The following is a 27,116-nucleotide window of genomic DNA, read 5'->3' as shown; positions in this document are numbered from 1 at the left end:
TTTCTCAGTTAATTCAAAGACAAAATCTTGATCCTCTTGACTATTGATAGGAATATCCTCTAAATTTTCCCCAACTTTCAGCCTAGTTCTCTCGGAGATATTTTTGATTCTAAGTTGAAAAGCAAGATAAGAAGTTATGTTTTCTGGCCTATGCTTCTGGAGCAGATGTGGTGTGTATGTGTGTGTGTACACACACACACGTGTTGCACACACACATGTGCATGTGTGTAAATGTGTGCAGAAGCCAGAGGTCAAGCTTAGGTATTGCTTCCCCAATGCCCTTCCCCTTTTTTCTGACAGGTTTATTTACTAGTCTGGCCTTGAACAGGCTGGGCTTGTTGGTTGGTGAGCCCCAGAGACCACCCCTCTCCAATCCAACCCCGGCACTAGAATTAAAACATACACCACCAGGCCTCGCCTTTCATATGAGTCCTCAGGGTCAAACTCGAGTCCTCAGGCTTGTACAGCAAACACTTGAGCAACCAAGCCATCATGCCGAGCACCTCCCAGGAGCTAGTTTCATCAGTTTTGTAGGAGGGTAACACTTGGACTGGCTATGCTAGCACTGTGACAAAGTATTTTCACTGCATCAACAAAGCCCTGGGTTTAAGCCCCAACACTGAAGATAAAATTAAAAAAAAAAAGGCAGGTATCATAGCTCATGCCTGTAATTCCAGCACTTGGGAAATTGAGGCAGGGCATTCATGAGTTTGAGGATAGCCTAGGCTGCATAGTGAGGCAGTTTTTTTTTTTAAGGGAAGACTCATACGTGTAGACTCATAAGTTTTCTTTTCGTTTTGCTTTTGAAAGCCAAGCTGTGGTGGGGAAGATTGGTAATTTTAACAGAGACCTGTAGAAGAGTGTCCAGAAAGTACATTGTGGTCGGAAATAGGACTTCTTAAATTTTTCTTTTCATGTTTTAAATTTTTAAAAAACATTTAAATGATTGATTAATTAATTGTGTATGTGTGTTAGGGGTGTTGTGTGCATGCCATGGTACACTTACAGAAGTCAGGACAACCTGTGGGAATCAGTTCTCTCCTTCTACCTGTTGGTCCTAGGGATTGAACTCAGATTATCAGGCTTGGCCAAGAGCTTTCCTGGCTAAGTAGTCTTGTGGGTCTTGGGTTGTAGCTTTAATCTGAGCCTCTCAAGAACAGATTCTTTGGTGATATAAATCCAGTGGCTTGCGATGTGATTACTTGTGCACTCTATACACTTCCAATACAACAAAGATATAGAGCCTGAAAGCATCTTCTTTGCGTAAGGGATCTTGTATGTGTGTGTGTGTGTGGGGGGGGTTGCATGTGTGTGCACTTGTATGTGGATATGAAATGACAACCTCAACTGTTATTCCTCTGGTACTGTCCACCTTAACCTTACCAGGCAGGCTAGGTAGGCTAGCCAGGGACCCCTAGGAATCCCCTGTCTCTTTATCTCTGGTGCTGGGATTACAGCATTGCTACATTTCTTTCTTTCTTTCTTTCTTTCTTTCTTTCTTTCTTTCTTTCTTTCTTTCTTTCTTTTTTCTTCCTTCCTTCCTTCCTTCCTTCCTTTCTCTCCTTCTCTCTTTCTTTTTAAATCTAGTTTCTGGGGATTGAATCAGGTTCTCGTGCTTACATGACCAACACTTAACTGACTGAGTGGTCTCCCTCTTTTTTAATAGGGGGCAGTCTGACTTATTTTCTTTTATGATTTTCTAGAGGGAGCAGATGTTATGATTTTTACACAATTTGCCTTGGTGCAGATGCTGAAAGAGAGCATTCACAGTAAAATAGACACAGTATATTTAATTTCAGTGTGAGGTTTTAAAGTAAAAATGTGTACCTGCAAGCTGGTTTATGGCGTCTTAGTTATAATTATCACTGTAACACAGAAGGCTACAACTGTGGCTCTTCCCTCACTTGCAAGCTTTCTAAAACAAATCACAATCATTTTGCATATTCTGCAAGACACAGTGTTTTCATATTCGATTTGGGATGTGTACCAAAAGGATTTCTTTCATTTAGGAAGGCATCACAGTTATAGGAAAGATGGCAGGTATCCTATGGAAGACACACTTATAAAAACTGCCAAGAAGACAGTAGGTGCACTAAGTTTTTGGTCCTACTTACTGCAAAAGAACTTGAAGCAGGGTTCCATGCTGTATGAGGGAGAGAATGCTTATCGCAACCTTGTTCTCATATAGACAGAGTGGGAGGAGAGTAATGGGTGAAGATCTGAACAGCTGCAACTAACTCAACCTTCCCCTGGGAGTCCTTGCTTCTGCTGGTGGCATTTCCCCGGGGATGGATAAGGACAAGGGCTGGGTATCACTGTGAAGCTAAGTCCCCTGAGAACTGGCACTTGAATGCTCTGTTACATATGTCCTCAACTAGCTCCTTGAGTATCCTCCCGCCCTCCATCAGCCAACCCCATGACTTTTCATTTGCCTGTGTTGCACAGAAACATATTTTCAACACTAAGTATAAAAGAACTGGACAGCATCCCTTTACAGTGTGTACTTGTTCAGCATTGCTGTGGTCTCTTGGAGCGGTTGACCCAAAGCTCATCTGCATGGAAAAGCTTTGTTTCATAAGATGACGGTATTCACAGGTGGGAAGTTTAGGAGGTAGACTGTATGGGAGGTCCTAAGTTCATTGGAGCCATGTCTTTAGGTATTGTGAGACCCTGCTTATCCTCTCTCTTTCTCTGCCACCATTGATGTTATAACGATTCTTTGCTCACTCTGTGATACAGGGCCACCATCCACTGCTCCCATCAGAACTGAAGCCCACAGTACCTCCCAAACCATGACCTCAATGAACCTTTTCTCTTTAAAGTTAGTGGCCTCAGATATTTTGTTGTAGTAACCCAAAGCCCAGTTGAACAAAGCAGCTACAATTAAAACTGTTCAATAGTTACCATTTGGATTCCACTGGTCCTCTCCACCCAACACGAACAGGAAGTTTTCTACCTCTACAACGCAGTGGTGGGCACTGTTGTAAGGCATAACTGGAATCAAGAAAAAAGGACATGTAAAACTTTCCAGTACCTCAACTTACCAGCTATGTATACCAACGTGTATAAAACATGAGACTCCGTCAACAGGCAACCACATGGCTACCCACAGCTCCTACGAGTCACACACCCTGGCTCAGTAGTGTGTTCCCGGCAGTTTCAAGCCCAACCTCTTTTGATTAATTTTGCATCGTGTTATTCTACAAATTAGTCAAGAGCAGCCTGCATGCTGCTTTCTGTCCTGGAGCTCTCCTCATCTACCCAATGGTGGGGGTGGGGGAGGATAGGTTTCTATGGCAATGACTGACACTCCCAAATGGTCAGGGCTGGCAGCTACTTCCTGAGAGAAGTAACTCTGAATAATGTAGAACCATTTGCTGGCAATCTTTCCACAAACAGACCAGGGTGCTGTGTGACTTTCTACTCCACAGCGTTGAGCAGGCTGAATTTCCATACAGTTTTAAGTTTTTAAATTAAGGTCCTGCTGATTTAATGCCTCTTCCAAATGTATATGCTTAATTTCCTGTACAATGTCATTAGCACACACTCACACATTTTCCATCTATCTGCATCAGAGCTCCTGTGGAACAAAGAGGAAAACTGTCAGGAGTATCATATCTATCCATTCTCCTTCACTCTTTGTCTGCACCCGGCTGCAGAGGCCGTGAAGCGGGCTCTCATTCCCAAACCCACTAAAGCCAGGTTTCTCTGTTGTTTGCATCTCCTTGGAAAGTCACGAGGTATAGAGCAGGCTGCTGCTGTCACCTTTGGTGGGGCAGCGCTGGTCTCTGCTGGGATAATATCACAGGGTGATTGTAGACGTTTGCGGCATGAGCTATCATATGACACGCAGTGGTTTGGGCCCAGTGACACCAGTAGGAAAAATGATGTCCTTGTTCAGCTCATCATATGGGCACCTTAAATCTAGGTGAGGACAAATGGGGAGGTGAAGTGCCTGTTCAGGCAGGGAACTTATTGCTTGACACGGATCAACAGAGCACTTAAGAAACCAGTGCAGTGGGAAATCAATATGAATCCCGGCCAATTCTTACTCTGAGCTCCTTTGCCAATGTGCGGGGGGGGGGGGGGGGGGGGGGGGGAGACAGAGAGAGAGACAGAGAGAGAGACAGAGAGAGAGAGAGAGAGAGAGAGAGAGAGAAGGGGAGAGAGGGAGAGAGGGAGGGAGGGGAAAAAGAGAGGGAGGGAGGGAGGGAGGAAGGAAGGGAGGGAGGGAGAGAGGGAGGGAGGGAGAGAGCGAGCTTATTGTATACCTGTGGGAAAACAAGAACCTATCTTATACCTGACTTATTTTGAGGGTTATGCACACATCCCGCATATCATTTTACTTTAATTGTCTCCTGGCTCTCTCAGAGATTGACTTATACTGGCTAATGTACATAAATAAAAACACAGTAAGAACCAGGCATGACTTTCGGATGAGAACTTGGGGGAAAGTTCTATAAGTTCATCTTTTAAGCTTCTTACTAAACTACAAAGAGGGTGTAGGAATTCTGATTTATTAGTTAATTAATATTTACTGTGAATAAGCATTTCCTCTGAAGTCGCAGACACAAGACAAAAAGTATTCATATGTATATACCTGATCTAGGGGTTAAAGAAAGGGGTTCTAAAGTGGCTTGTGGAATCTCAGAATTACATCGGGGACTTTGGCATCTTAAGGATGCCCTTAGACCTCCCAGTCCTCACTTTAATCTTTGGAGAATGCTATCTACTGATAGATCTTGAATTCTTTGGTGTAGGTCTATTAGGTTCACTGAACAGCTAAGTTTGCTTATGTTTTGAAGCTATGCCTTAAAAGTCAAATAAATAAAACCGCCGCACTTTGAATGAAGATACCTTTTGCATCATACCAGAAAGGGGCCTGGATTACCCCATCATGTGCTGTGACTGGCTACTCTAGCTTGACATAGTGTCCCCTGACCTGTGTGAACTCACACAAGCACCACCTGCCCTTGCATGCAGCTAGTTCCAGGTGGCATTGTGCAGAAATAGAAGCTAGCTGCTGGGTTAACCCACTCCGTGGTCAGCCATCATGGCTCATATACTTTACTTTAAAATTTTAATTATCCCAGCGTCCAAATCTTTTTCAAAAATGAAAAATTGGTATTTTTTCTCTTTAACCATGGGCCAGTCTTATAATAAAACAAAACCTCTCAAAATGCATCAGTACTTGTGTTTGCCCCTGCTGTGCGTTTTTGTTTCCATTCAGGCAAAAGTTAAGTGAAGGAAATAATACACGATTTCTTCTTAAGCCTCTTTCTCATTCGACTACCTCTATTGTTACAATTTGTGCAAACAAATGAAGCTATTGCTTTATGCTAACTACCGAGCTCCCCCAAATCAGGGCAAAGAAGTTCTTTAAAGTCCTGATGGAATGGGCTTGTGATGCTCTTCTTTTTCTCCACGTTTTTATTTTTGTTTGATAATCTTGCATAATATATTTCTTGGTTGGGCATTTCAGTATTCGCATTCTTGAATTATGACCCTCTCTGAATTCTTGCTGTGAAATGGAAGGCTATAAATAGACCCAAATGACTCTTTGAGATTATCATTGAACGTTAAATGCTTCCAAGTTTATTACAAATAAAATATTTGATCAATGTTTCAATTTCGAAAGAACTCTAACTCCTTTGACTTCTGCTTAAACCCAAAGGAAAGCACAAGCAAATAGGACAAGGAATAAGAGCCAGCGATCCAGTGTACCCGGCACACACCCGTTCTCTTTTAAGTCACCCCAAGGCCGCCCCTTCTCCTTCCCAGACTACCTGTGTGTGGACACCTGTGTGTGTGCACGAGCAGGTGGCGGAGGAGGTGGGTCCTCCGTGTTCGCGCACAGCCCGCCCTGAGTTTTTAGCGTGTCAGTCAGTGAGTTAGAGGGAAAGGGGCAGAGGAGCTAATCAGGATGAAATGAGATTAAAGGCTGTCTAATTTTACAGCAACTGTGATCCATCAGCCACTGTGAAAGTGACAGTGGAAATGAATGATGGAGACAGACAGGTGGGGCTGCACATTCCACTGATTTATCCTCAAATGCACTGGGCCTTATTTTATTGAGTGAACACGACCGCATTTATCAAGCCTGTCATCTAAAGCCACTTCCCTCCATTTAAAAAGGTCACTTTACTCTCAGGGAGCAGGAGAGAGGCACTTTCGAATCAGATTTAAAATCGAAGAACACATGTTTATAAGGCCCTTCGCGAGGAGTCTTAGCTTTATCTCACACAAACGAGTCGTGCTAGAAGGAAAAAATGGGGTGGAAAGCCAGAAAATCATAGAACAAAATCCTCTGGTCACCCGAGGGAGCGCTTCTATGGATCTCTAAGTCTAAAGCAGTTTATACCAATTTTTTTTTGGCTTTTCCCATGCCTAGCACCTGAAGTTTTATTCTGAAATTTGAGGAATTGAATAAAACATTTGCTGATATTTAATATTTTAAATTAAACAAGTAGAAAGCAGTGGGATAATGCTACGAACTTGTAAACTCGGAGAGAGCTAGTCACAGTATTGACCCTGCAGAATGACTGATCACACATAAAACAGATGTCAGCGGTTGCTACAAGCTGGGTCTCTGCTACAATGAACTCTCTACCTGTTAATTGTTTTCCCACGATTTTAAAGCCATATAAATCTCAGCCTCACAGTCTTCCACCCCCTCCCTGACCCACTTCAATAAAATGCTTCAGGATGCTGTGCACAAAATTGTAGTTGGTTGAGAAGTGGGCATTGGATTCTCCTTGTGTAAAGTGTTGCTTTTTGTGATAATAGCCACCATTTACCACTGACCATGTGCCCCATGTTAAATTGAATACATAATTATGTTTCTGTGCTTACTGGCATTATATCTCTAAAAATATGTGTGTTTAGCTCTTGCTATTCATTTGTTCCCATTTAGGTAAAGAGAAAAATAAAATGTGTTGACCAATTAATGATACTACAAAGTGTACAGTAAAACAGATAATGTCTCTACTTATATTTATTTGCATGCTCCATTTTATATGTTTAGTTGTGTGTGGATCAGACGTTGCTCAGCCCCCTTATGTCGAAGAGAAACACTGAGGCTTTGGGAGGTTACGTCACTTGTTGAAGGTCACACTCAGCTAATGAATACCACAACTCTACTTCAAACATGGGAATGTCTGGACCCGGACCCACTCTCTTCTGCATTTCACTCTACTGACTTTCAATAGGTGTGTTCAGCCAACCAGAAAATAATTACCGAGTCCCTGAGTGTTCAATGATAGTGTCCCTGAAATTCATATATAATTTTAATACTGCATCATACTTTAAATGTGCTTATTACTTACATATTTAAAATGCAAGTGCTCCTTTAAATTTTTTCCATACATACAAATGTTAAAGAGACTGGTTTTCTTAAAGTAAGATTTTTTTATTAGCACGTACTAACTGTACAAAGTAAAGGCTTCCATTTTGATGGTTAATCAATGCATATAGTGTATTTTGATCATGTTTGTGTCCTGTATTTTCTTTTCTACCTTCCCTCTTTTCCCTTTTCCATAGGTATGTCTTTTCATTTTTATTTTTTGGTTTTTTGAGACAGGGTTTCTCTGTAGCTTTGGGACCTACCCTGGAACTAGCTGTTATAGACCAGGCTGGCCTTGAACTCACAGAAATCCACCTGCCTCTGCTTCCTGAGTGCTGGGATTAAAGATGTGCACCACCACTGCTGGCTCCATATGTGCATCTTCAATGACTCGCTTCTTATTTTAATGTCAATTCTTCTCTACCCTCTCTGTCTTCCACATAAAGGAAACACATGGCAGCTGTTTTTGAGTCTAGCCTCTTACCCTTAACTTAGTCATCCATGTTCTATGTTTTTTTCCAACAGGTGACAGGATTTGTTCTGTTTGAATGAATGAGACTCCACTATGTATATACACTACATTTTCTTTATCCGTTGTCTGCTGTTGGGCACCCAGGAGATTCTATGACTTGGCCATCACTGCCTCAACAAATACGACTGGTACAGGAGTCTTTATTCCATGCTGCCTTTGATGATTTAGGGTGAATGTCTGTAAGGAGTTGGATCTCCTGGACATTTTGTGATGAAGACTCTCTACTGACTTCATAGTGGCTGGACTCAACCACATTCTTACAGTGGGATATGCTTTAGTCCTTCTGCAGCCTTGTCCCTTACTCCTAGCTCTCTTATTAACATTTGTTGCTCCTTGTTTACTTGATGACAGCCACTCTGACTGGAGCAAGCCACAATTCCAATTTCATTCTGACCTGCATTTCCCCAATGGCTAAAGGTTGAACATTTAAAAAATGTGTTTATCGGCTACTGTATTTCTTCATTCAAAAAAGTGGCTATTCAATTCATTTGCCTACTAAGACGGAGTAAGATTGCTTCATGGAGTCAGGGAGAAAACATACTTGCCCATGACGATAGGTAGTGACTACAGACAGTAGGTTATGAGTGTTTTTAAACAAGTTGTGCCTGTTTCCACCTTGGATGTAGATTCTTGAGTACCAGGGGCACAGGGACCCTCTCTAGCATAGCAAGAGTTCAGAGTTCTTGCTTCTGTCTATGAGTACCTTATTATCCTAGAAATGCATATTAATCTGTCTCCTCCCATGTTCTAGATTCAGGAAATACAGGCACCTTCTAGAAGACAGCAGAGTCACCATTCAGAACTCACAACACTCCAGTGAGAGGTTGCTTGGAGCCACACCGAGAATATGCAATTGCCCACAAATGGGAATTGAAGGTTTGTTTGTTTAGATGTAACAGTTATGGAGGCCTTGATTTCCTTTTAGCTTCAGATAAATAAACTTACAAACTTGTCAAAAATGACATATTTTAAGTTTTTGGAAAATCAGTTATGTACTAATGCATATATAATTTTGTTTATTATATGTATGTTTGAGTGTATACATATATATGGTAAATAAAAGTATGTATTAGCACATGTATTTTAAATAGCTAAATTAAATATATTAAATTATATTTAATATAATATGTTAAATATGCATCTATATATTTAAAAAATAACTATGTGTTTCTGAACCTTAGCCAGTTGGTTTTCCGTCATGGAGGGCATTACTGGAACTGTGTCCTTGCCTTTTCCTTTCAGAAAGATTGCACATATTAGGCTTATTTATTTACATATTTTAGGGGTACTTATTATTGAACCTAGGACAGGGTGCATGCTGGGGAAGTATTCTACCACCAAACCACATCCAAGCCATTTTCTAGTTGTTTTTCTAGCCTGTTTTTAGTCAGGGTTTCATTAAGTTTCCCGAACTGGCCTTAAACTTGTTTCTTTCTTGCCACTGTGTCTCCAGTCGCTGAATCACAGGTCTGTGTCTGGGGGCATTTTGGCTAAAACAAACAGAAGCGATAACCTAAGATTCACTCTTTAACATTTTGCCCTTTTGTACTCAAGGGTATTGTCCATTCACTTGTCATCTGCTGCGTGTCTACTACACACCAGGCAGAGCTGTGCCTGCTAGGGGTCCTAGGAACAGAAGCTGTTCACTCACAGAGCACACACCACACACAATAAAACTTGCTTTTTGTCTCAAAAGTTAAGGGCAGAGGAGGTAAGGAAATGAAGACTGGGGTGAGGGGATTATGAAGGTGATGAGTTCTGACAGAGGTGGGAAGAGGCCTTTTTTCTGAATGGTCAAGTGGATGACCTCCAAGCAGAGAAGAGACTGCAGTGAGTGAGGACACCATGCAGGCAGCAGTAGCAGGAACAGCCAGTGCAGAGACCTCAGGGCACTGGCTGGGGATGTCTTCAGAGCCGTAGGACACCAGTGCAGTGGAATGTGAGGCCAGGTCTGGGAAGTGGATGCAGAGCAGCCCACAGGATGCTGGAGGACACTGCCAGAAGACAACACTACACCTGTCTTCCCTGCGTCACACAGGTGCGAGTTCTATCACCGATTTTGGTCATTACTGATGGCTATTTATTAATGTCTTCAGCAAACATTTACTAAATATTCTTTGCATGCAGATGCTTTTCTACAGATAATGTGGCGAAGAGTAAAGGTCAAAATGCCCCTGCTCTCAGAACACATCATCCCTATCTTATAAGGAGAAAGAACACTAACTAATGGAAACGATCAAGACGGGCAGGGTAGATGAAGGCCTTTTTAAGGAGTGATATTTCAAGTTTAATTTAAAGAGAGGGAAGAGGCTATCTGCCCAAATGCAAGGAGAAGGGACTTGCAGAAGTTCAGACACAGGATGAGATGAATGGGTGAGAGAAACAGAGAGAACTATGGGTAGGTAGCAGCTAGGGGAAGGGATGATGTCAGCAGTCAGCTGGAGACTGGCATGGGGGTCCTAATGAGTTATCTTGCTCTAAGTACGATAGAAAGATATTTGAGGAATGTCAGAGGAAGGGTGACACATCATTTAGGTTCTAAAGCATCACTTAGGTTATTCCTGATTAGAAAGAACAGAAGAGGAAAATCTTCCATGGCCCAGTTGAATGGTGATGGAGACATGGCCATGGTTGTGGAGAAGGGATCTATGTTGATGATTGCTGAAAACTGATGGAGGGACAAGAACAACTGGAAACCATAACTTTCCAGGGGCCTGGGGCAAAAGGTCAAAACCCAGCACAGAAATTTTAATCACACTCACTGCAATCTTCTAATCACACTCACTGCAATCTTCTAATCACACTCACTGCAATCTTCTAATCACACTCACTGTAATCTTTTGATCGCACTCACTGTAATCTTCTAATCACATTCACTATAATCTTCTAATCACACTCACTACAATCTTTTAATTGCACTCTACAATATTTTGATCACACTTACTACAATCTTCTAATCACACCCACTACAATCTTTTAATCACACTCATGGCAATCTTTCACTAGCATTTTTATTTCACTTCAAACTACAAAGACCTTGAAGGGAAGAACTATGGTGTTTTCTAATTTAAAAATAAGGTCATTGATCCTGGCTGAGTTTGAGCATCAGCACAATGCTGTTGTGCATGTTTCAGAAAGAGAATAAGGTCAAAGAAGTCATGAAAAGTGCAGGAGACCCCACGTTGGAAGGAGTGAATCTGTGGGCGCTGTGCTTCTGTCTGTCCTCCTGTTACGGCACCATGTTGGCTTGGGAACTGCTTTTATATTTCTTGGCTTTCTTATATAATTTCAGAGAATGCTCTAGTACACCAAATAAAACAACATAGCTACTCCATAAGAGTTGTGATATATATTACATACACATGTAGGCGTATTTGTTTTAGCAGCAAATATATATGTTGTGTATCTATACATATACTTGCTGCTATTATTGCATTGTGTATTGTGTGTGTGGTATTGTGTTGAGGTCCTTACACACACACACACACACACACACGCATCTATATGTAGGGATAAATTCTCCAAATGAAACTTTTAAGCAAAGAATGCGTGGCTTTTACATGTGACAAGCCTGCCACTATCCACTCTACTTTACATGACCAGTTGAATGATAGTGAGCATTTGGTATCTAGTTAAAATTCAAATTGGCATTCATTATAAAGGCAGAGAAAGAGAATATTGCCACACATTTAAAAACCATTTGTATTCTATACATTCCTCTATTGGCTTTAGATTCCCTGATACATTTTGTTTTCTATATAAATACATGATTTTTGTTTTTAAGGTGTCATTTTCCCTAGGGAGTTATCTAAACAGGAAAAAATAAATGATATTTTGGAATCACAGTATTGATAAAATATGTATTGTAAAATATTTACTCATTGAAGCAAATTCAAATAGTAATTACATGGTGCTGAAAACAAATGCAGCTTGAAAGGAAGACGCCTCACCTTCACAATACTGAGTGAGTAATCTTTGTCGTCAGATCCTCAAGGGCTAAAAAAACTCATTTCTCCAATTTTATGGTAAACACAATTGAAAAACAAATGTTTTAAAGTTTGCTTGTTAGTTTCATCATACTATTCAACCTTCCTGAAAAGGTGCAGCAACTTGGTCAGTGTTTCAGGAAGTAGAATGTATGTATAGCAAAACAGGTAATACTTTAGCAGGTATTTTATACATATTGTTGAGTGATTAATATGTAATTATTCATATATTTTAAAATGTTTTATGTGGTGTGTGTGGAGGGGGTCAGAGGTGGATGTTGGGTGTAGTACTCAAACATTGTCCTTTTGTTCTTTAGAGCAAGGGCTCTCTCCTAGAACCTGGCACTCATGTTTGGCTAGATTGACAGGCCTGGCAAGTCCCTTCATCCTCTAGTCTCTGTCTTCCAACACCAGGATTACAGGTGTATACCAATACCACCACTCTGGATTACAGGTGTATACCAACACCACCACACATGGATTACAGGTGTATACCAACACAAGAACATCTGGATTACAGGTGTAAAACAACAACACCACATCTGGATTACAGGTGTATAACAACACCACCACATCTGGGTTATAGGTGTATAACAACACCGCCACACCTGGATTACAGGTGTATACCAACACCACCACATCTGGGTTACAGGTGCATACCAACACTGCCACACCTGAATTAAAGGTGTATACCAACACCACCACATCTGGATTACAGGTGTATTCCAAAACTGTCACACCTGCATTACAGGTGCATACCAATGCTACCACATCTGTGTTACAGGTGTATACCAACACCACATCTGGATTACAGGTGTTTACCAATACCACCACATCTGGATTACAGGTGTATACCAACACCACTACATCTGTTCTCTCTCTGGGTGTGTAGTTCTGAACTCAGGTACTCTTGTTTGCACAGAAAGCTCTTTATAGACTGAATCACGGCCCCAGCCAAGCCTTCTACTTTTTATTATGTTGTGTTCAGGTTGTGCTACATCTGGAAACTATGACTAAGTGGAAGAATTTTATATATTTATAAGTACTTTAATTACTGTGGATAGTCTGGAAAGCCAGCCTTCTAGAAGATCAACATGATCTGAATCTGGTAAATACTCGAGAGGTTCTCCAATTAGCCCAACATTTGCCAACACCTTCTCTCTAAAGCCCAATTTGTTTTTCATATAGTGACCTGAGATATCACTTATTAGAGTTTTATTTAAGTGGTTTCAAGATGCATAAATTAAAAAAAAGCACATGAGGTTTAGGGGCACATGAGAACCAAGAGAGCTTTGCTCTCTTTAGCAGTTTAAGGCTATGTCTAAGGGTATCTTCCTGACTCTGGGGATTGTTTTATGGTTCCCATCCTTTGACTATCGTCATAAATGCATGCCTTTACTGTAGCAATTCCTGCATGGTGATAGAGTATCTTTTGCTTGTCAAAGGACCTCTTGACTCCTTGGAGCCAGAGTGTGTCATCTTAGTAACTTCATGATTAGCACAGAACCATGAGACATGGTACTGGATAAACCTCTGGAAACCCTCTAGCTGATACACTTGACAAAATATTCAGAATATTAATGAATCAATAAATACCAGTGGCAAGAATGAGTGAACGTTTGTGATAAAAACTGTGTGACTTACTTTTTTGAAAATTACACAAAGTCTTTGCTGAAGAGATGGCTCAGCAGTTAAGAATGCTTGCTGATCTTCCCAAAGACCTGAGTTTTGTCCCCAGAACCTTACAGTGACATGCGCCCACTTGTAACTATAGGTCCAAGGGATCTAAGGCTCCACTGGCACCTGTACTCAAGTGTACACACACACACGTACTGACACATGCACATAATTAAAAACAAGTAAAAAGGTGATGCATCTCAGAGGTCTTGAAGGAAGAAAAGAGCAGACAACGGCAAAAGACATGTTTTAGAACAGAGCCTATGATTTCTAAGGTAAGCATCATCAGGAGGAACACAAATGTCCTTTTTAAGCAAAGACGGTTCTTAAATTCTTCAAGGGTTGGTCATAGATTTCTTCCAAGAACTATCAGGGCACCTACTTATTCCAAGGTTGGAGGTTTTTAATATATGCTCATTTTATTCTGATTACTAATGTTGGGGAAGTCCTAATAGCGATAATACTATAGCAACTTCAAAGAGGAAAACAGGGCTTCTGACTTTATTTTGTCACCATTGAGGACTGAACTTAGGATCTCATGCATTTGGGGCAAGCACTCTATCAGTGAGCTACATTCCCAGAAATTTAAAGTAGGATTTTGTTAGTGATTTAAGAAAATCTGGCTTCTGGAGTCTTATTTATGTTTTAGTTAGAACACTTACATTAATATGCTCCCAAATTTTAGTTGCATCATTACAATATCAGCTATTTTACTTTGATATAGCTTTCTGTGCTAATTGGGACTTAAATATATATTTGCTTAATAATTTGTTTTTCTTTACTTCTTGCATATGACTGTTTTGCCTGCATGTATGTCTGCACCATGTGCATATTTGTAGAGGTCGAGGGGGGCATAAGATCCCCTGGAACTGGAGTTACAGGTGGTTGTTAGCTACCACATGAGTGCTGGGATCAGACCTGGGTTCTCTGGAAGAGCAGGAAGTACCCTTAACCTTTGACCCAACTCCTCAGCCCTATGGTTTTGTTACATTTAGAGGTAAAAATAAATCCCTGAGAAGGAAAGCAGACATCCTTTTCAATGATAAGTCTTATTTTTGTTTTGTTCTGCATTCCTCATTGCATTTTTCAGAGACATGTTGAAGAAACACTTAGTGCTTGAACGCCTGTGTTTATCCCAGAATACTGGCTTGTTGGCCACATCTTCCCAGAGGAATCAGAAATGGCAGCTTTATTTTCTCTATTTAAGTAAAATTAGTAAAGTGTTTCTATGAATTAAGTAACAACATACTATTTAAATGTTTGGAGCTAAAGCACTTGACAAAAAGCAAGAGAATAGGTATTTTCGCTATGGATAGCGGAACAACGGGATAGCAAAAATGGCTGTTTAAATTCTCTTACTGAGGCAAGAGGTAGGGAAGGGGACAGTCCGTACAACAGGGTCTTGTGGTGACATCTTCTGATGATCACAGTGTTGGGAAGTGGGCACCCGTGGTTCATTTGGAAACCCACAACGTATCAGCTGGTCCTTCATTCATTCATCTTACTCAAAAACATTATTAACTATTGATTATTGTGTTGAACTCTAAATTGATATTAATGGACATCATTCATGTACTTCAAAGCTGAAGAGAGAGAGAGAGAGAGAGAGAGAGAGAGAGAGAGAGAGAGAGAGAGAGAGAGAGAGAGAATACAAGCTAAGAAAGAGAAGGGCAGTAAGAGAAAGTGACTTTAAGCCAAGTCATAGAGATTATTCCAGACAGTGACAGAGAAAAAGTCATCATGAGGACAGGTGACACTGCCCCAACAACTATTAATTTCTTGTGCTCCTACCATCTACCAGGCTCGGGCTCAGCTGTGATTTTGATTTTAATTGGGTCACTTCTAAAAAAAATGGTGATTAAAGTAAAATTCATTAAAACATTATCATATTGTAGTCATAGTCTTCTACTGTGAGAGTAATAACGCAATTATAATATTAACATTTATGGAGGGGTGGGAGAATGTGTTTGGAGAAAGGAGCAAATTAAAGGCACGGCCTTTGCCTGTGCTGTCTTTGAAGAGAGCAGTTCTTCTACCGTACACGGATTCTCTTACGGAACAGCCCGTCGTCATGGCCTCTGCACCCTGTCTTGACATGCAGAGCCACTGTGTTCCTGCAGACACACTTGGGGCCATCACAGAAACGGGTAGGGACAGTTTTATTCCTTCCAGTTTACCCGTCACATGCATTTCATTCTGATTCAGTGTGCTATTGGTGACTTTGCAATTTTTTATTCTCAAGAAATTTTACCGCAAGGCTCCAGAAGGATTGATTCCACAGTCCTCTTGGTAATGCCATAGTGTGCACGTGTTCGGAGCAGCTGGGCCAGGAGATCAAGGTTATACTGAGTCAATGCCTTGTTCCACACAAGGGACATGAGCTTCAGGTGCTGGTCATGGCTGTGGTAGGTGACACAGAGCTGCCTTTGTGACTGTGTCTGTATACAGGTCAGAGGCCAGGAGTACCGAGGCAGTATGATGAATTCCTGTTCACAGTTTTGACATTCTATCTTTTTACTGGCAAAACTAGATATCTATTGCATATTAAACGATACTTATTTATGAATATAGTCACGAAAGTCAGCACATACTTTGCAATTCTCCAGTCTTAGAACATAGATGGAAACCCTAATTCATAAGGTATGTACCAAACTCTCTGTCTTGCTAGAAGTGTCCCCCAAACTGGTTTTGACTGGCACTGTATTATATATAATGCTGTTAAAGACAATTAATTCATCTTTCTTTAAGAGAGTAGCTGTGTGAAGTGGGAACACTGATATTTTTTTTCCACAAGAAGAAAAGAGAATGCTTCTCCTATCCTCCATCCAATGTTGAAGCAGGTATCTATTGGGCCAGATGTTCTCATGCTTCCTGGGAATTGAGAGGCAGGCATGAGGGGAGATGTGGAGGTAAGAGAGTGGTGGGAACCAACCGTGGTGGGAGTGTAAAAGGACTGGGGCTGAAGTGGCCTTGACATTTGTGTTCAAAAGAGTGACCATACCTGGGAACTTCCTGTGGGTTAAGATCGCCATAGGACCTGGCAGTTGTCTTAAAAGTTCCTGATGCTGTGAGATTTATCAGAATAGTATCACCACAGCTTTTTATTTCCCTGGGAAACGTACTTCTCTATCTGAAACACTGCTATAGACATATATAGGAGTATTTGGATATAGCAGCGCAATGGCGCAGGGGCTTCATGTCAGAGACATCTAGAGGAAAGGGAAGCCATTGGTGCATGGCTTAGGTAGCGATATGCCATCTTCACTCTGTCCCCAGCCATTACTTACTTCAGCTGCCCTCACTGGGTCCATTGCTTTAGTTTTAAAAACAAAACAAAACAAAATAAAAAACTTCCTCTTTCTTGCTGTCCTTTCTATCAATTGCTAGAGCATCCTAAAACCAGACCCACATACACAGCAGTAGACACAGTGAGCAGTGGCTGTAGGGACAGGGCCATTATCCAGTAGGCCCTTCTATGGGGTTGCCATGCCTGTGATTCTTTTCCCTTCCCTTCCCTTCCCTTCCCTTCCCTTCCCTTCCCTTCCCTTCCCTTCCCTTCCCTTCCCTTCCCTTCCCTTCCCTTCCCTTCCCTTCCCTTCCCTTCTTCCTTCCTTCCTTCCCCTCCCCTCCCCTCCCCTCCTCTCACCTCACCTCACCTCCCCTTCCCTCCTCTTCCCTTCCCTCCCCTCCCCTCCCCTTCCCTTTCCTCTTTTCTTTACTCTTCTGTCCTATGCCCTGGCTATGTCTTGACAATGACCCGGACAAAGAAGATGCTTCTGATAGGAGAGACAGTGAGACCCACAGAGAGAAAGTCCTGGTGGAAGATTGAAATGTCCTTTTGACGTAAAGACCAGTAAACCCCCACCCTTTTCTTTTCTACTTCTTCCTGACTTCAGCTGCAGCCCTCTCTGGCTCTCCTTGCTGTCCTGTTGCTTTGGTCTTTTTCTTCATGAAGTACTCAGAACGTTTGTTCCATTTTCCTTTTTCATTCATATACCTGCACATTGTACTGGGCTACACACACGTGCTTCCATACTAGAATATAATTCCTTTTGATGTCCCCTGTATTGTCTTCCTTTCCTTCTCCTCTGAGCACCTCTGTTAGTCCTCATCTTTAGGATTAAAACATTCCATGTGTATATAAACTTCGTTTTCTTGTGTAGACTAATGGACCCCTAACTGGGTTCCTTAATTTACTTCAGGCGGATAGTGCTACAGAAGACACTGAAGTGCACACTTGTCTGTGATGTGTTGGCAAGGGCTCCTGTGGGTAAGTATGCAGGAGTGGACATCTGTGTAACAGTAGATTTAGTCTTAAAATTTTAAGGAAGCATTTTTTAAAAACCATAGTTCTAGTTTCATTTACATTTCTACCAGCAACATGTGAGAGTGCCCCTCTCCCTGCATCCTCAGTATGTGAGGGTCCCCCTCTCTCTGTATCCTCAGTGTGTGAGGGTCCCCCTCTCTCTGCATCCTCAGTGTGTGAGGGTCCTCCTCTCCCTGTATCCTCAGTGTGTGAGGGTCCCCCACTCCCTGCATCCTCAGTGTGTGAGGGTCCCTCTCTCTGCATCCTCAGTGTGTGAGGGTCCCCCTCTCCCTGCATCCTCAGTGTGTGAGGGTCCCCCTCACTGCACCCTCAGTGTGTGAGGGTCCCCCTCTCCCTGCATTCTCAATGTATGAGGGTCCCCCTTTCCCTGCATTCTCAGTGTGTGAGGGTCCCCCTCTCCCTGCATTCTCAGTTTGTGAGGGTCCCCCTCTCCCTGCATCCTCAGTGTGTGAGGGTCCCCCTCTCCCTGCACCCTCAGTGTGTGAGGGTCCCCCTCTCTCTGCATCCTCAGTGTGTGAGGGTCCCTCTCTCTGCATCCTCAGTGTGTGAGGGTCCCTCTCTCTGCATCCTCAGTGTGTGAGGGGCCCCCTCACTGCACCCTCAGTGTGTGAGGGTCCCCCTCTCTCTGCATCCTCAGTGTGTGAGGGTCCCTCTCTCTGCATCCTCAGTGTGTGAGGGTCCCTCTCTCTGCATCCTCAGTGTGTGAGGGTTCTCCTTTATCTTTATCCCCACAGGTATTTGTTGTTACTTGGTTTATTTATGACTAGAACTCTAACTGGCATGAGGTGGGACCTCAGTGTAGTTTCATTTTGCATTTTTAAGATTGCTAGTGAAGTTGAACAATTTTGGATTCGTTTACTGGCTATTTGTACTTTGTCTTGAGAACTTTCTGCTCACTTCATTAACACATTTATTGTCTGGATTATTTGATTTCTCAATATTTGATTTCTTGGGTTTTCTGTACACTTTAAGCTGAGTCAGTTGGTGACAAGCAATTCTATTCCTTGCTCCTTGTGACTCTGGCATACATGTTAAAAATTTTAGAATGCTGTGAGTGGACATATGTCTTATCTTTCCTACCCGCTGTGTACCACCCTTGGCTTCTCAGTTCATTTTTTCGGGGTTCTATATTTCTTGCCAACCCCCAGATGCCTTCATATTTCAGAGACTTGGTAACTGCTTTCCTTGTGTATCCCAAAAGTTTGCTCCATCCCTTAATCCAACTTTCTGCTAGAAAGGGGCTGACCATCTAGAAGCCCCCATCATTGTTGCCTTTTGTTCTCTTAATGATACTTAATGACACTCATAATTATACAGGTGCTTCCTCTATAATCAATTTCCATATTAGCCTACACATTAATTATTTTTCTATTGTTGTAATAAAACACTATGACGAAATAACTTATGGAAGGAGAAGTTTATTTGAGCCTATGGCTTCTGAGGGTTAGACCCCTTAGCAAAGGCATGGTGGCAGGAATAGGAAGCTGAAGGCTCACATACTGAACTGTAAGCACCAAACAGGAACAAACTGTGGCAGGGGTGTGGCTTTAAAACCTCAAAGTCCACCTCAGTGATTGATATACTTTTTCTAAGAAGACCATGTGTTCTAAACCTACCCGAACTGTGCCACCAATTGGGAACTGAGTATTCAAACACTGATATTTATGGTCACCTCCTTCAAACCGCCATGGCTTGTTAGCAGCGTGGGTAGAACGGGGCTGTCTTGCTTACTGCTCAATCTCTGGTGCCTTGGGAAATGCTTGGCTCTTTGTGCACCCTCAGTGAACACTTGATTAGCTAGGGACACAATAGTTTTAGTATACTGAGTAGAGACTTCTTATGTAGAACCAGTGAGGTAGAGTTTCAAATAAAGCAAATGAAATAGTCATTTGCTAAATACACAACTTTAGCATTTGTGGCTCAATATTAAATACGTGTGAATTTCTTGCTTTTAATAATGGAGGGGTTTGTGTGTGTGTTTGTTTGTTCGTTTTGTATGTTGAACATTAAACTCAAGGCCTTAAACATGCTAAGCACACACTGAGGCAGGCTTCCTTCCAAGATCACATTTTATATACTTTAACTGTGAGTTTAGGAGTCTTTATTCTCTTCATCAGTAAAATGTTGATTATAATATCCACCTCATGAGGCTATTGTGAGAATTCAATTAAATTGGGCAACTTATATAAAGCACAAGGCTCATTACAGACAAAGCATAAAAAGCGGCCCCTCTGTTGTCCTCCGCCTCTAGTTCCTCCACCAAATACTTTTGCCTTGTTTAGTTTTATAAGGGAAAAAAAACTCCAAACAAGCAAGAGTATTGTACTTATGATATTAAATATATACTAAAGATAAACAGTTATTCAATAGTGGATTTGATATTTAACCACAGGTTTGGAACAGAACTGAACAAAATACACTATTTACATATTGAAGCAAGCAGAGTTTCCAGGAGGTCACATTCAGATACGTGGGGAGAGGGAAGGGACACAGATTCTCAAATCTTCCAGAGTTATATTGACAACGTCAATATACAGTGGTTTAAATTCGCCTCTTAATGAGCATCGCAATAGAAGGAAAGGGATTTCCTCTAACTAAAGCATATCATGCCTTGACTGGGTATCAGAAGAGGGTTCATGTGTGGTACCTGACTATTGCAGTCCCACATCTGGTAGAGGGGCACTGCAAGTGACATTAATACTATCAAAGCCAATGTACAGAGAAAGATGAGGGACAGGACTTAGTTACTGTGGTGGCTTGGATGAGACATCCCCATATTTTCCAGTCCGCAGTTGTTGGTAAAGTTTGTGGAAGCTTTGCAAGAATCACGTGGTTGGAGGAAGTATGTCACCAGGGGCAGGATTTGAGGCTCCAAAATCCCATGCCATTCCCAGCTGAGCTTTCTCTGCTTCCTGTCTGATGTTTAAGGTATGAGCTCTCAGCTTGCTGCTCCAGTCACTGTGCCTGCCTGCTGCCACGCTTTCCTGCCATGCTGGTGATGAATCTTATCTCCCTGGAGCTGTAAGCCCACACAAACACCTTTCTAAAAGTTGCCCTGGTCATGGTGTTCTATTACAGCATTGGATAGTTATCTTAGAAAACAATGGCTAAGGTGGATTAGTGTTGGGTCCTTGAAGGGAGAGTAGCATGTGACAGACAGGGATTTGAGTGATTCTGGTAGCCATCAGTGAGCATGAAGGCTTTGTGTCCAGGAAGTGCTAGCTAGCTTTTCAGGGCTGGAGGACAAACGATGGTTTGAAGAGCAGTGGAATGCAAGACAGAAAGTAGCAACAGGCAAGTGGAGGAGGTGCCTGAGCACACATGCTCGACTGCTCTCAGCAGGCTGGTCTGGAAAGCATGGAGGGGTGGAGGTGGAGTAAGCACAGCCATGTAAACTGGGCTGGGTACTTTCCTTAGATCTTGTTAACATTTTTCTATCATTTGGACATGCTTCTGCTAAAATAAGAGTCATTATTTTATAATGCAGAAATCCAGCAAAAGAGAGAAAGGTCTCTATGAGGAAAAGGATAAAGAGTATTTAAAAAAAATTAGATGTTGGCCTGGAAAAAAACACAGCCGCATGCAAACTCTAAGAGGGGAAGAAATGAGAGCCTGAGATAGACGATAGATAGGTGATAGATAGATGATAGATAGATGATAGATAGATAGATGATAGATAGATGATAGACAGATGATAGATAGATGATAGATAGATAGATAGATGATAGATAGATAAATGATAGGCAGACCGATAGATGATAGATAGATAAATAGACAGTTGATAGATAGATAAATAGATGGATGGGTAGAGATAGGTGATAGGTAGGTAGGTAGATAGATAGATAACATAACATTAACACATAAGAATGGTTATGTGTAGTATTTCAAGAGAAGTAACAAGCAAAAATTTTCAGGCAATAAAAAGTCTTGCTGATAACTAAAGAACCAGATATTACAGTAAATAATGTCATCCAGACATCATTTGCAGCTCCATCCGGAGTCGTGCGCTAACAAATGAGGAGTTACACCGCATCTCCTCCGCTATACGCATTGCCACCCGACAATGTATGAATTGCTACTTAGCACTTACTTTACTCCAACAGCTAATGAGCTGTCCCTGTCCCCTGTGAAGTATCTAAGCATCAAGACGGCAGTGAAGCTCGGATCTTCCAGGCCTGGCTCCTTCGTGCTGTTGCTCGCAGCTGAATTACCCCTCGTGCCCTTTTTTGCCTCCTAACTCAGCTTAGATTGCATAGCTTTTCTTTAGAGTAATTTTCTGTGCACACACTTCACCCTTGTGTCTCTTGCCAGGCTCTACACGGCTGCGTGACAAAAGGAAATCAAGTGCCTATTCCCGCACAGCTCCAAGTGTCTGGAGAAGGTTGCACTGCTGGGACTGTTAGTCTTGATGGTCAAGTTGATTGGGTTCAGAGGTTCCTAGGGTACTATTAAAGCCTGGTGCTCAGTATGTCAGCGAGGCTGTTTCCAGAGTGGACTGACTGAGATGGGAAAGCCCACCTTAAATGTGGACTGTACCATCCCATAGGCTGGAGGCGTAGGGCTGGACTATTCCACAAGCGGAGAGGAAGGGAGAGAGGAATAAGAGAAGCTCAGGCACTCTGCTCTTGCTTCCTGGATGCCCAAAGGTCTTTGCTCCATCATGCCGTGCCCTGCCAGGCTGAAACTTCTGAAACTGTGAGCCTAAAGGGACCTTTTTATCACAAGCTGTTTTCATCAAGGCTTCCGTCACAGAGATGAAAAACGAACACGTGTGAATGACTAACAGCTATGGTTCAGGTGATCCACCAGCAGTTTTCAGAAAATTTTCTTTGCTAATAGTCACACCCCGAAGCTTTTGTAGCCTATGAGTGTTTTCTGCGCTACCATGGGAGCACTGAATAATTTCCATGCAGACCTACTATCTCACAACGTCTTTTTGTTCTTTACAAAACAAGTTTGTTCCCTTTCATCTGCTTATTTTTTCATATCTGCTCGCCTTCTGCAACTCTGTAACATCTGCTGCCCGGCTTGCTTTCCTCGGAAAACCTTGCTCTCTGTTTTAGTAAAGGAGATAGACAACATGTAGAAACACAGTGGCCCACGTTTCCAGCCTTACATTTGCAACTTTACCAGGGTGGTTACGCACTGCCTTGTCCTTTGTCACTGTGGATGGGTTGTCCATGTTTACCCCCAAAATCAAGCCTTCCACTGTGTACCCAGCCCATGTCTTCTCAGCCACTCAAGGGTGTCTTTCCCACCAGTTTTTATTGTGTCTCGCATCATTAACTTCTCCCTCTTTATCAGCTCTCTCCTAGCAGAGCACAGAAGCACACTGCTGCATCTCACCCCAAAGAAGGACATTCCTCAATCAATACTCTCCTCTCCCTACCAATTCCTTTCCCCTTCTCTTTGTTGTGTAAATCACAAAAGTTGTCTATATCTAGAGCATCCAATTTCTCCCCTTTCCAGCCCTTTCTAATGAGATGTTTAGCTCCATCATTCTTCTGAAACACTTGCTGTTACATTAACGTCCAGGTTTCTAAATTTTCTGTGACCAGCTCATGTGATCAGAAGCACCAGACACAGCTGGCTCTTCCTTTGGACGGTCTCTGCATTTTCTTTCTACCCAATAGGTGTTCTCTGTGCTTATGTCTTTAAATTTTCTGTGTGTATGTGTATGTGTGTGTTAGGGAAAGGGTTTCTCTGTGTAGCCCTGGCTCTTCTGGAGACCAGGCTGAACTTGAACTCAAAGATTTGACTACATCTGCCTCTTGCATGCTGGGATTAAAGGCATGCACCACCATCGCCTGGGTTGTTGTTAAATTCTTTAAGTTGCAATTGTTTGTTTATTGTGTGTATGTGTGTGTAATATGTGGGTACACATGCCCTGATATATGTGTGGAGGTCAGAAGACAAGCTGTAGGATTTGGCTATCTCCTTCCACCATGTGGATCAAGAGATTGAGCTCAGGTCATCAGGCATGGCAGCAAGTGCCTTCACCCACTGAGACATCTTGCTGACTCTCCACCCCCACTTTGCACATTACTGAGTACTTTTTGTATTCTCAGTCACTGAACTCTGGCTTGCTTTTAAAACTGCTTTTCTCCATCCACACCCAGGGGTCTTCAGTGATCTTCCAGCCAAATGGCATTAAAAAAAATGTCAATACAGATAATGTTGGCCACCAGCTAATGTAGGGCACTCCAACACATCATCCGCAGACATGCCCTGGGTTTCTCATTGAGATGCTCTTCTGATATAATAAGCCACTTTAGTCTTTTTGTGCTTACTCAAAAAATACCTAAAATGGGTCATGTTATCTATGCTTTTGTTTTCTGTCACCATGGATACATGGTGAACTTTTATTTTAATAAATATAGAACTTCATTAGCTTTGAACAAAGTGAGGCTACCTGTTTTGGCTAAACTTGTACTTATTCAGCAGTTTCATGATAGTCAAATAAGTTAGGGTCAAAATCTTGCAGTTAACAATAAAATGAGAGGATTATCTTGTGGTATGTGAGTGATTATTTCTCTAGTAATATCTCAAAGTGGGGTTAAAGAAATCAAGACCGCCAAGACCACTGCATGCTTTGAAACACACTGCTGTTATATATAACATACATGCTTAAACATTTTTGCACATTACAGGAAGATAGACTAATTAATATTCATTGGTGAAAATTATACAGCAAATCAGTTATAGATGGTTTAGAACTGGTGTCTTACTAATTGCATTCCAAACAGCTAGCAGGAGTCCAGCTTATGTGTAGACATTATACATTCAGTCTATACAGCATGTGTTCCGAGCTTGTGAAGCTAAGGAAACCAGTGCTGTTTGTTCCATATCCCATAAGATCTTACAGATAGGCAGCCACTGCTTTGGTGGTGAGGATTCATAGAAGGAACCCACTCAGCACGTGATCACAAGAGAAACCTATTGTCTCTTTCCTCCAAGTCCCTCATTGCATGACACAGCAAAGTGCTGTAGTGGTAGCATTAATTTTGTTGCTAGCAGACTTGTAAAAGGTTCTTATTAGAGCAGGGTAATTATAGATCCACGGTGGGAACGAAGAGGGATTTTTAACTTCACTTCCTATATTTAAACTTTCTGGTGTGCTGGAAATCATGCAACCTTCTTAGTTTTGCTCAGGTACCAAGAGACTTACTGAAGTAATCGCCAGCCCTGCACACACCCATTGTTGCTTCCTGTTCACACTTTCTTACTGCAGTTCCTATCTGAACCACTAGATGGTGGACGTTGTTCTTCACTTGCCCCCCCAGGAAACAGAATCAAGAACTATGTTCAGACTCCAAGACCACAACCAACAAAAAGGATGAAATTCCCTCAGTAAGACAGAACTTAGGAAGTATATTAGAAATTCTCATGTTTGCTCATTTTCATATGCATTACGCTGAGTTGAAGAATGCTGTTAAAGATTATTTTTCTTATCTTCCTAAATAGTTTCAGATATTTTAATAGGAACAAAATCCATCTCTGATTCTTTAGATATTCACAGCAACCTGCTTTTTAATACCATCGTTCTAAAAGAGACATAAGAATTTTTTTTTCAAAAGCTTATATGGATTGATCCTTAGCGTGGGTGCCCCATGTTAAATTGTTAGGGGCAGATTCAAAAAAATAGACTGCATTTCTCAGTATGTAGATATTAAAAGATCTTAAGATTAAGTCCTATGATATCTACATTGAAAAGATGAAATAAGCTAGAATTTAATGCTGACATCAAGTCAATAAGCAACTTTGATCCATGTTTCAATATAAATCTGCTTTTCTGCATTGATATGTAATGGTCTGAACAAAGATTATTTTGTTGCCTTTAATTCAGTTGTTTGTTTATTTGCTTTCTTGGGCAATAATTCCATCAAGTATTAAATATCATTAAATCTAATTTCTAAAATGACACAGGGCAGCAACGGGATGGTTCTGGAAGTGTCCCAGTGAGGGCCCAGTGTAACAGAGACTAGGGGCCTTGAACCAGACCAATGATTCTTTGCAATGAACGCCTGCATTCAATGATGTGTGGATAAAGGGATTTACTGCGTGACTCACTGCGTCACACTGCAGCTTCCATGAGGATATTTTCTCCTTCTTCCTCTCCCCCTTTTTTATGTTAATTTTTTATTTGGGGTGGGGGGATGTGTCAAGAGCAGAAGGTGAATGCAAGGAGATGGGAGATGGGTGAGATCGGGACGTGTAATGTGAAAGACATAAAGAATAAATAGAAAAGGATGTTAAAAAATAAAAACTAAGATGCAAAACAAGAGAAATCAACATTTTAGAAAATTGACAGAACAAACAACCATTTCTTGCCTTGAAGCATCTCCTGTGATTTTATACATGCACAGACATTTATCTATAGATCCTATGTTTTTAGTAACCTCAGAATATCATTTTTTACTGATTTCACTTTTTTATATGGTACATTACAGTGTTTAGGCATTTAAATTGGCCATGTTTTCTTCTTTATCTAAAACCATCCTCTCATAATTTTTGATAGTTCGTATATACTCAACCATGATATCTTTTAAGATCTCCTTTTATTATTTATGCATATATGCAAGTTTGTGTGTGTGTGCATGCATGTGTGCATGCACTCCCAGGCATGTGTGTGCACATGTGTGCTGAAACTGATGGAGCTGGAGTTATAGGTGTTTGTGAGCCATTCCACTTGGGGGCTGACAACTGTACTCCAGTAATCTGAAACAGCAACAAATGCTCTTAACCACCAAGCAATCTCTACAACCTTAATGTTTTTTAAATTAAATAATTGAAATGCATGTTTTACTCTTTATTGTCATCTCAGCCTAGATCCTTTATGGGTTATATCTCCTATCTGAAGCCACAGTAAATTTTCTGAGCCTTTAATGGTCAGAGATGACTATGGCAAACCTGTGTGCTTATTATTCATGTCAAAAAATATTACAAGAGATGCTCTAGGTACATCTTCAGTGAACACTGATGAGACGAGATGTGCTGCCTGTAGATGGACCCTCAGTTTCAAAGATCTGAAAAGTCAGCAAAATTACTAAAAAGGCCGCAGTGGTACTTGTGAAAGCAGACACTAATTTTATGTTTTCATCCTCTAAATTGCATTCATCTGACATTTAGACATCGTTTTAAGGGGAACACTTTCATTAACTGGGAAACAGGATTTCTTACGGGATAATGATGAATGATGAGTGTGTTTTAAAAATACAGTCAACTCATGATGATTCGATGACCGACCAGCAG

General features: G+C 41.5%; 1 protein-coding gene across 1 annotated transcript in view; it reads right to left on the bottom strand.

The window, feature by feature from the left end:
* The window catches only part of Klhl14 (kelch like family member 14), a 109,292-nt gene that overhangs the window by 22,582 nt on the left and 59,594 nt on the right, over positions 1 to 27,116 (bottom strand). Inside the window, exon 4 of the mRNA XM_075969232.1 lies at positions 2,905 to 2,994. Within this exon, the coding sequence (XP_075825347.1) occupies positions 2,905 to 2,994 (90 nt within the window). The remainder of the gene's footprint in view (positions 1 to 2,904; positions 2,995 to 27,116) is intronic.

Source organism: Microtus pennsylvanicus, chromosome 4 (genome assembly GCF_037038515.1).
Source record: "Microtus pennsylvanicus isolate mMicPen1 chromosome 4, mMicPen1.hap1, whole genome shotgun sequence".
Classification (NCBI taxonomy): domain Eukaryota; kingdom Metazoa; phylum Chordata; class Mammalia; order Rodentia; family Cricetidae; genus Microtus; species Microtus pennsylvanicus.
This window is presented reverse-complemented; position numbering and strand designations above follow the sequence as displayed.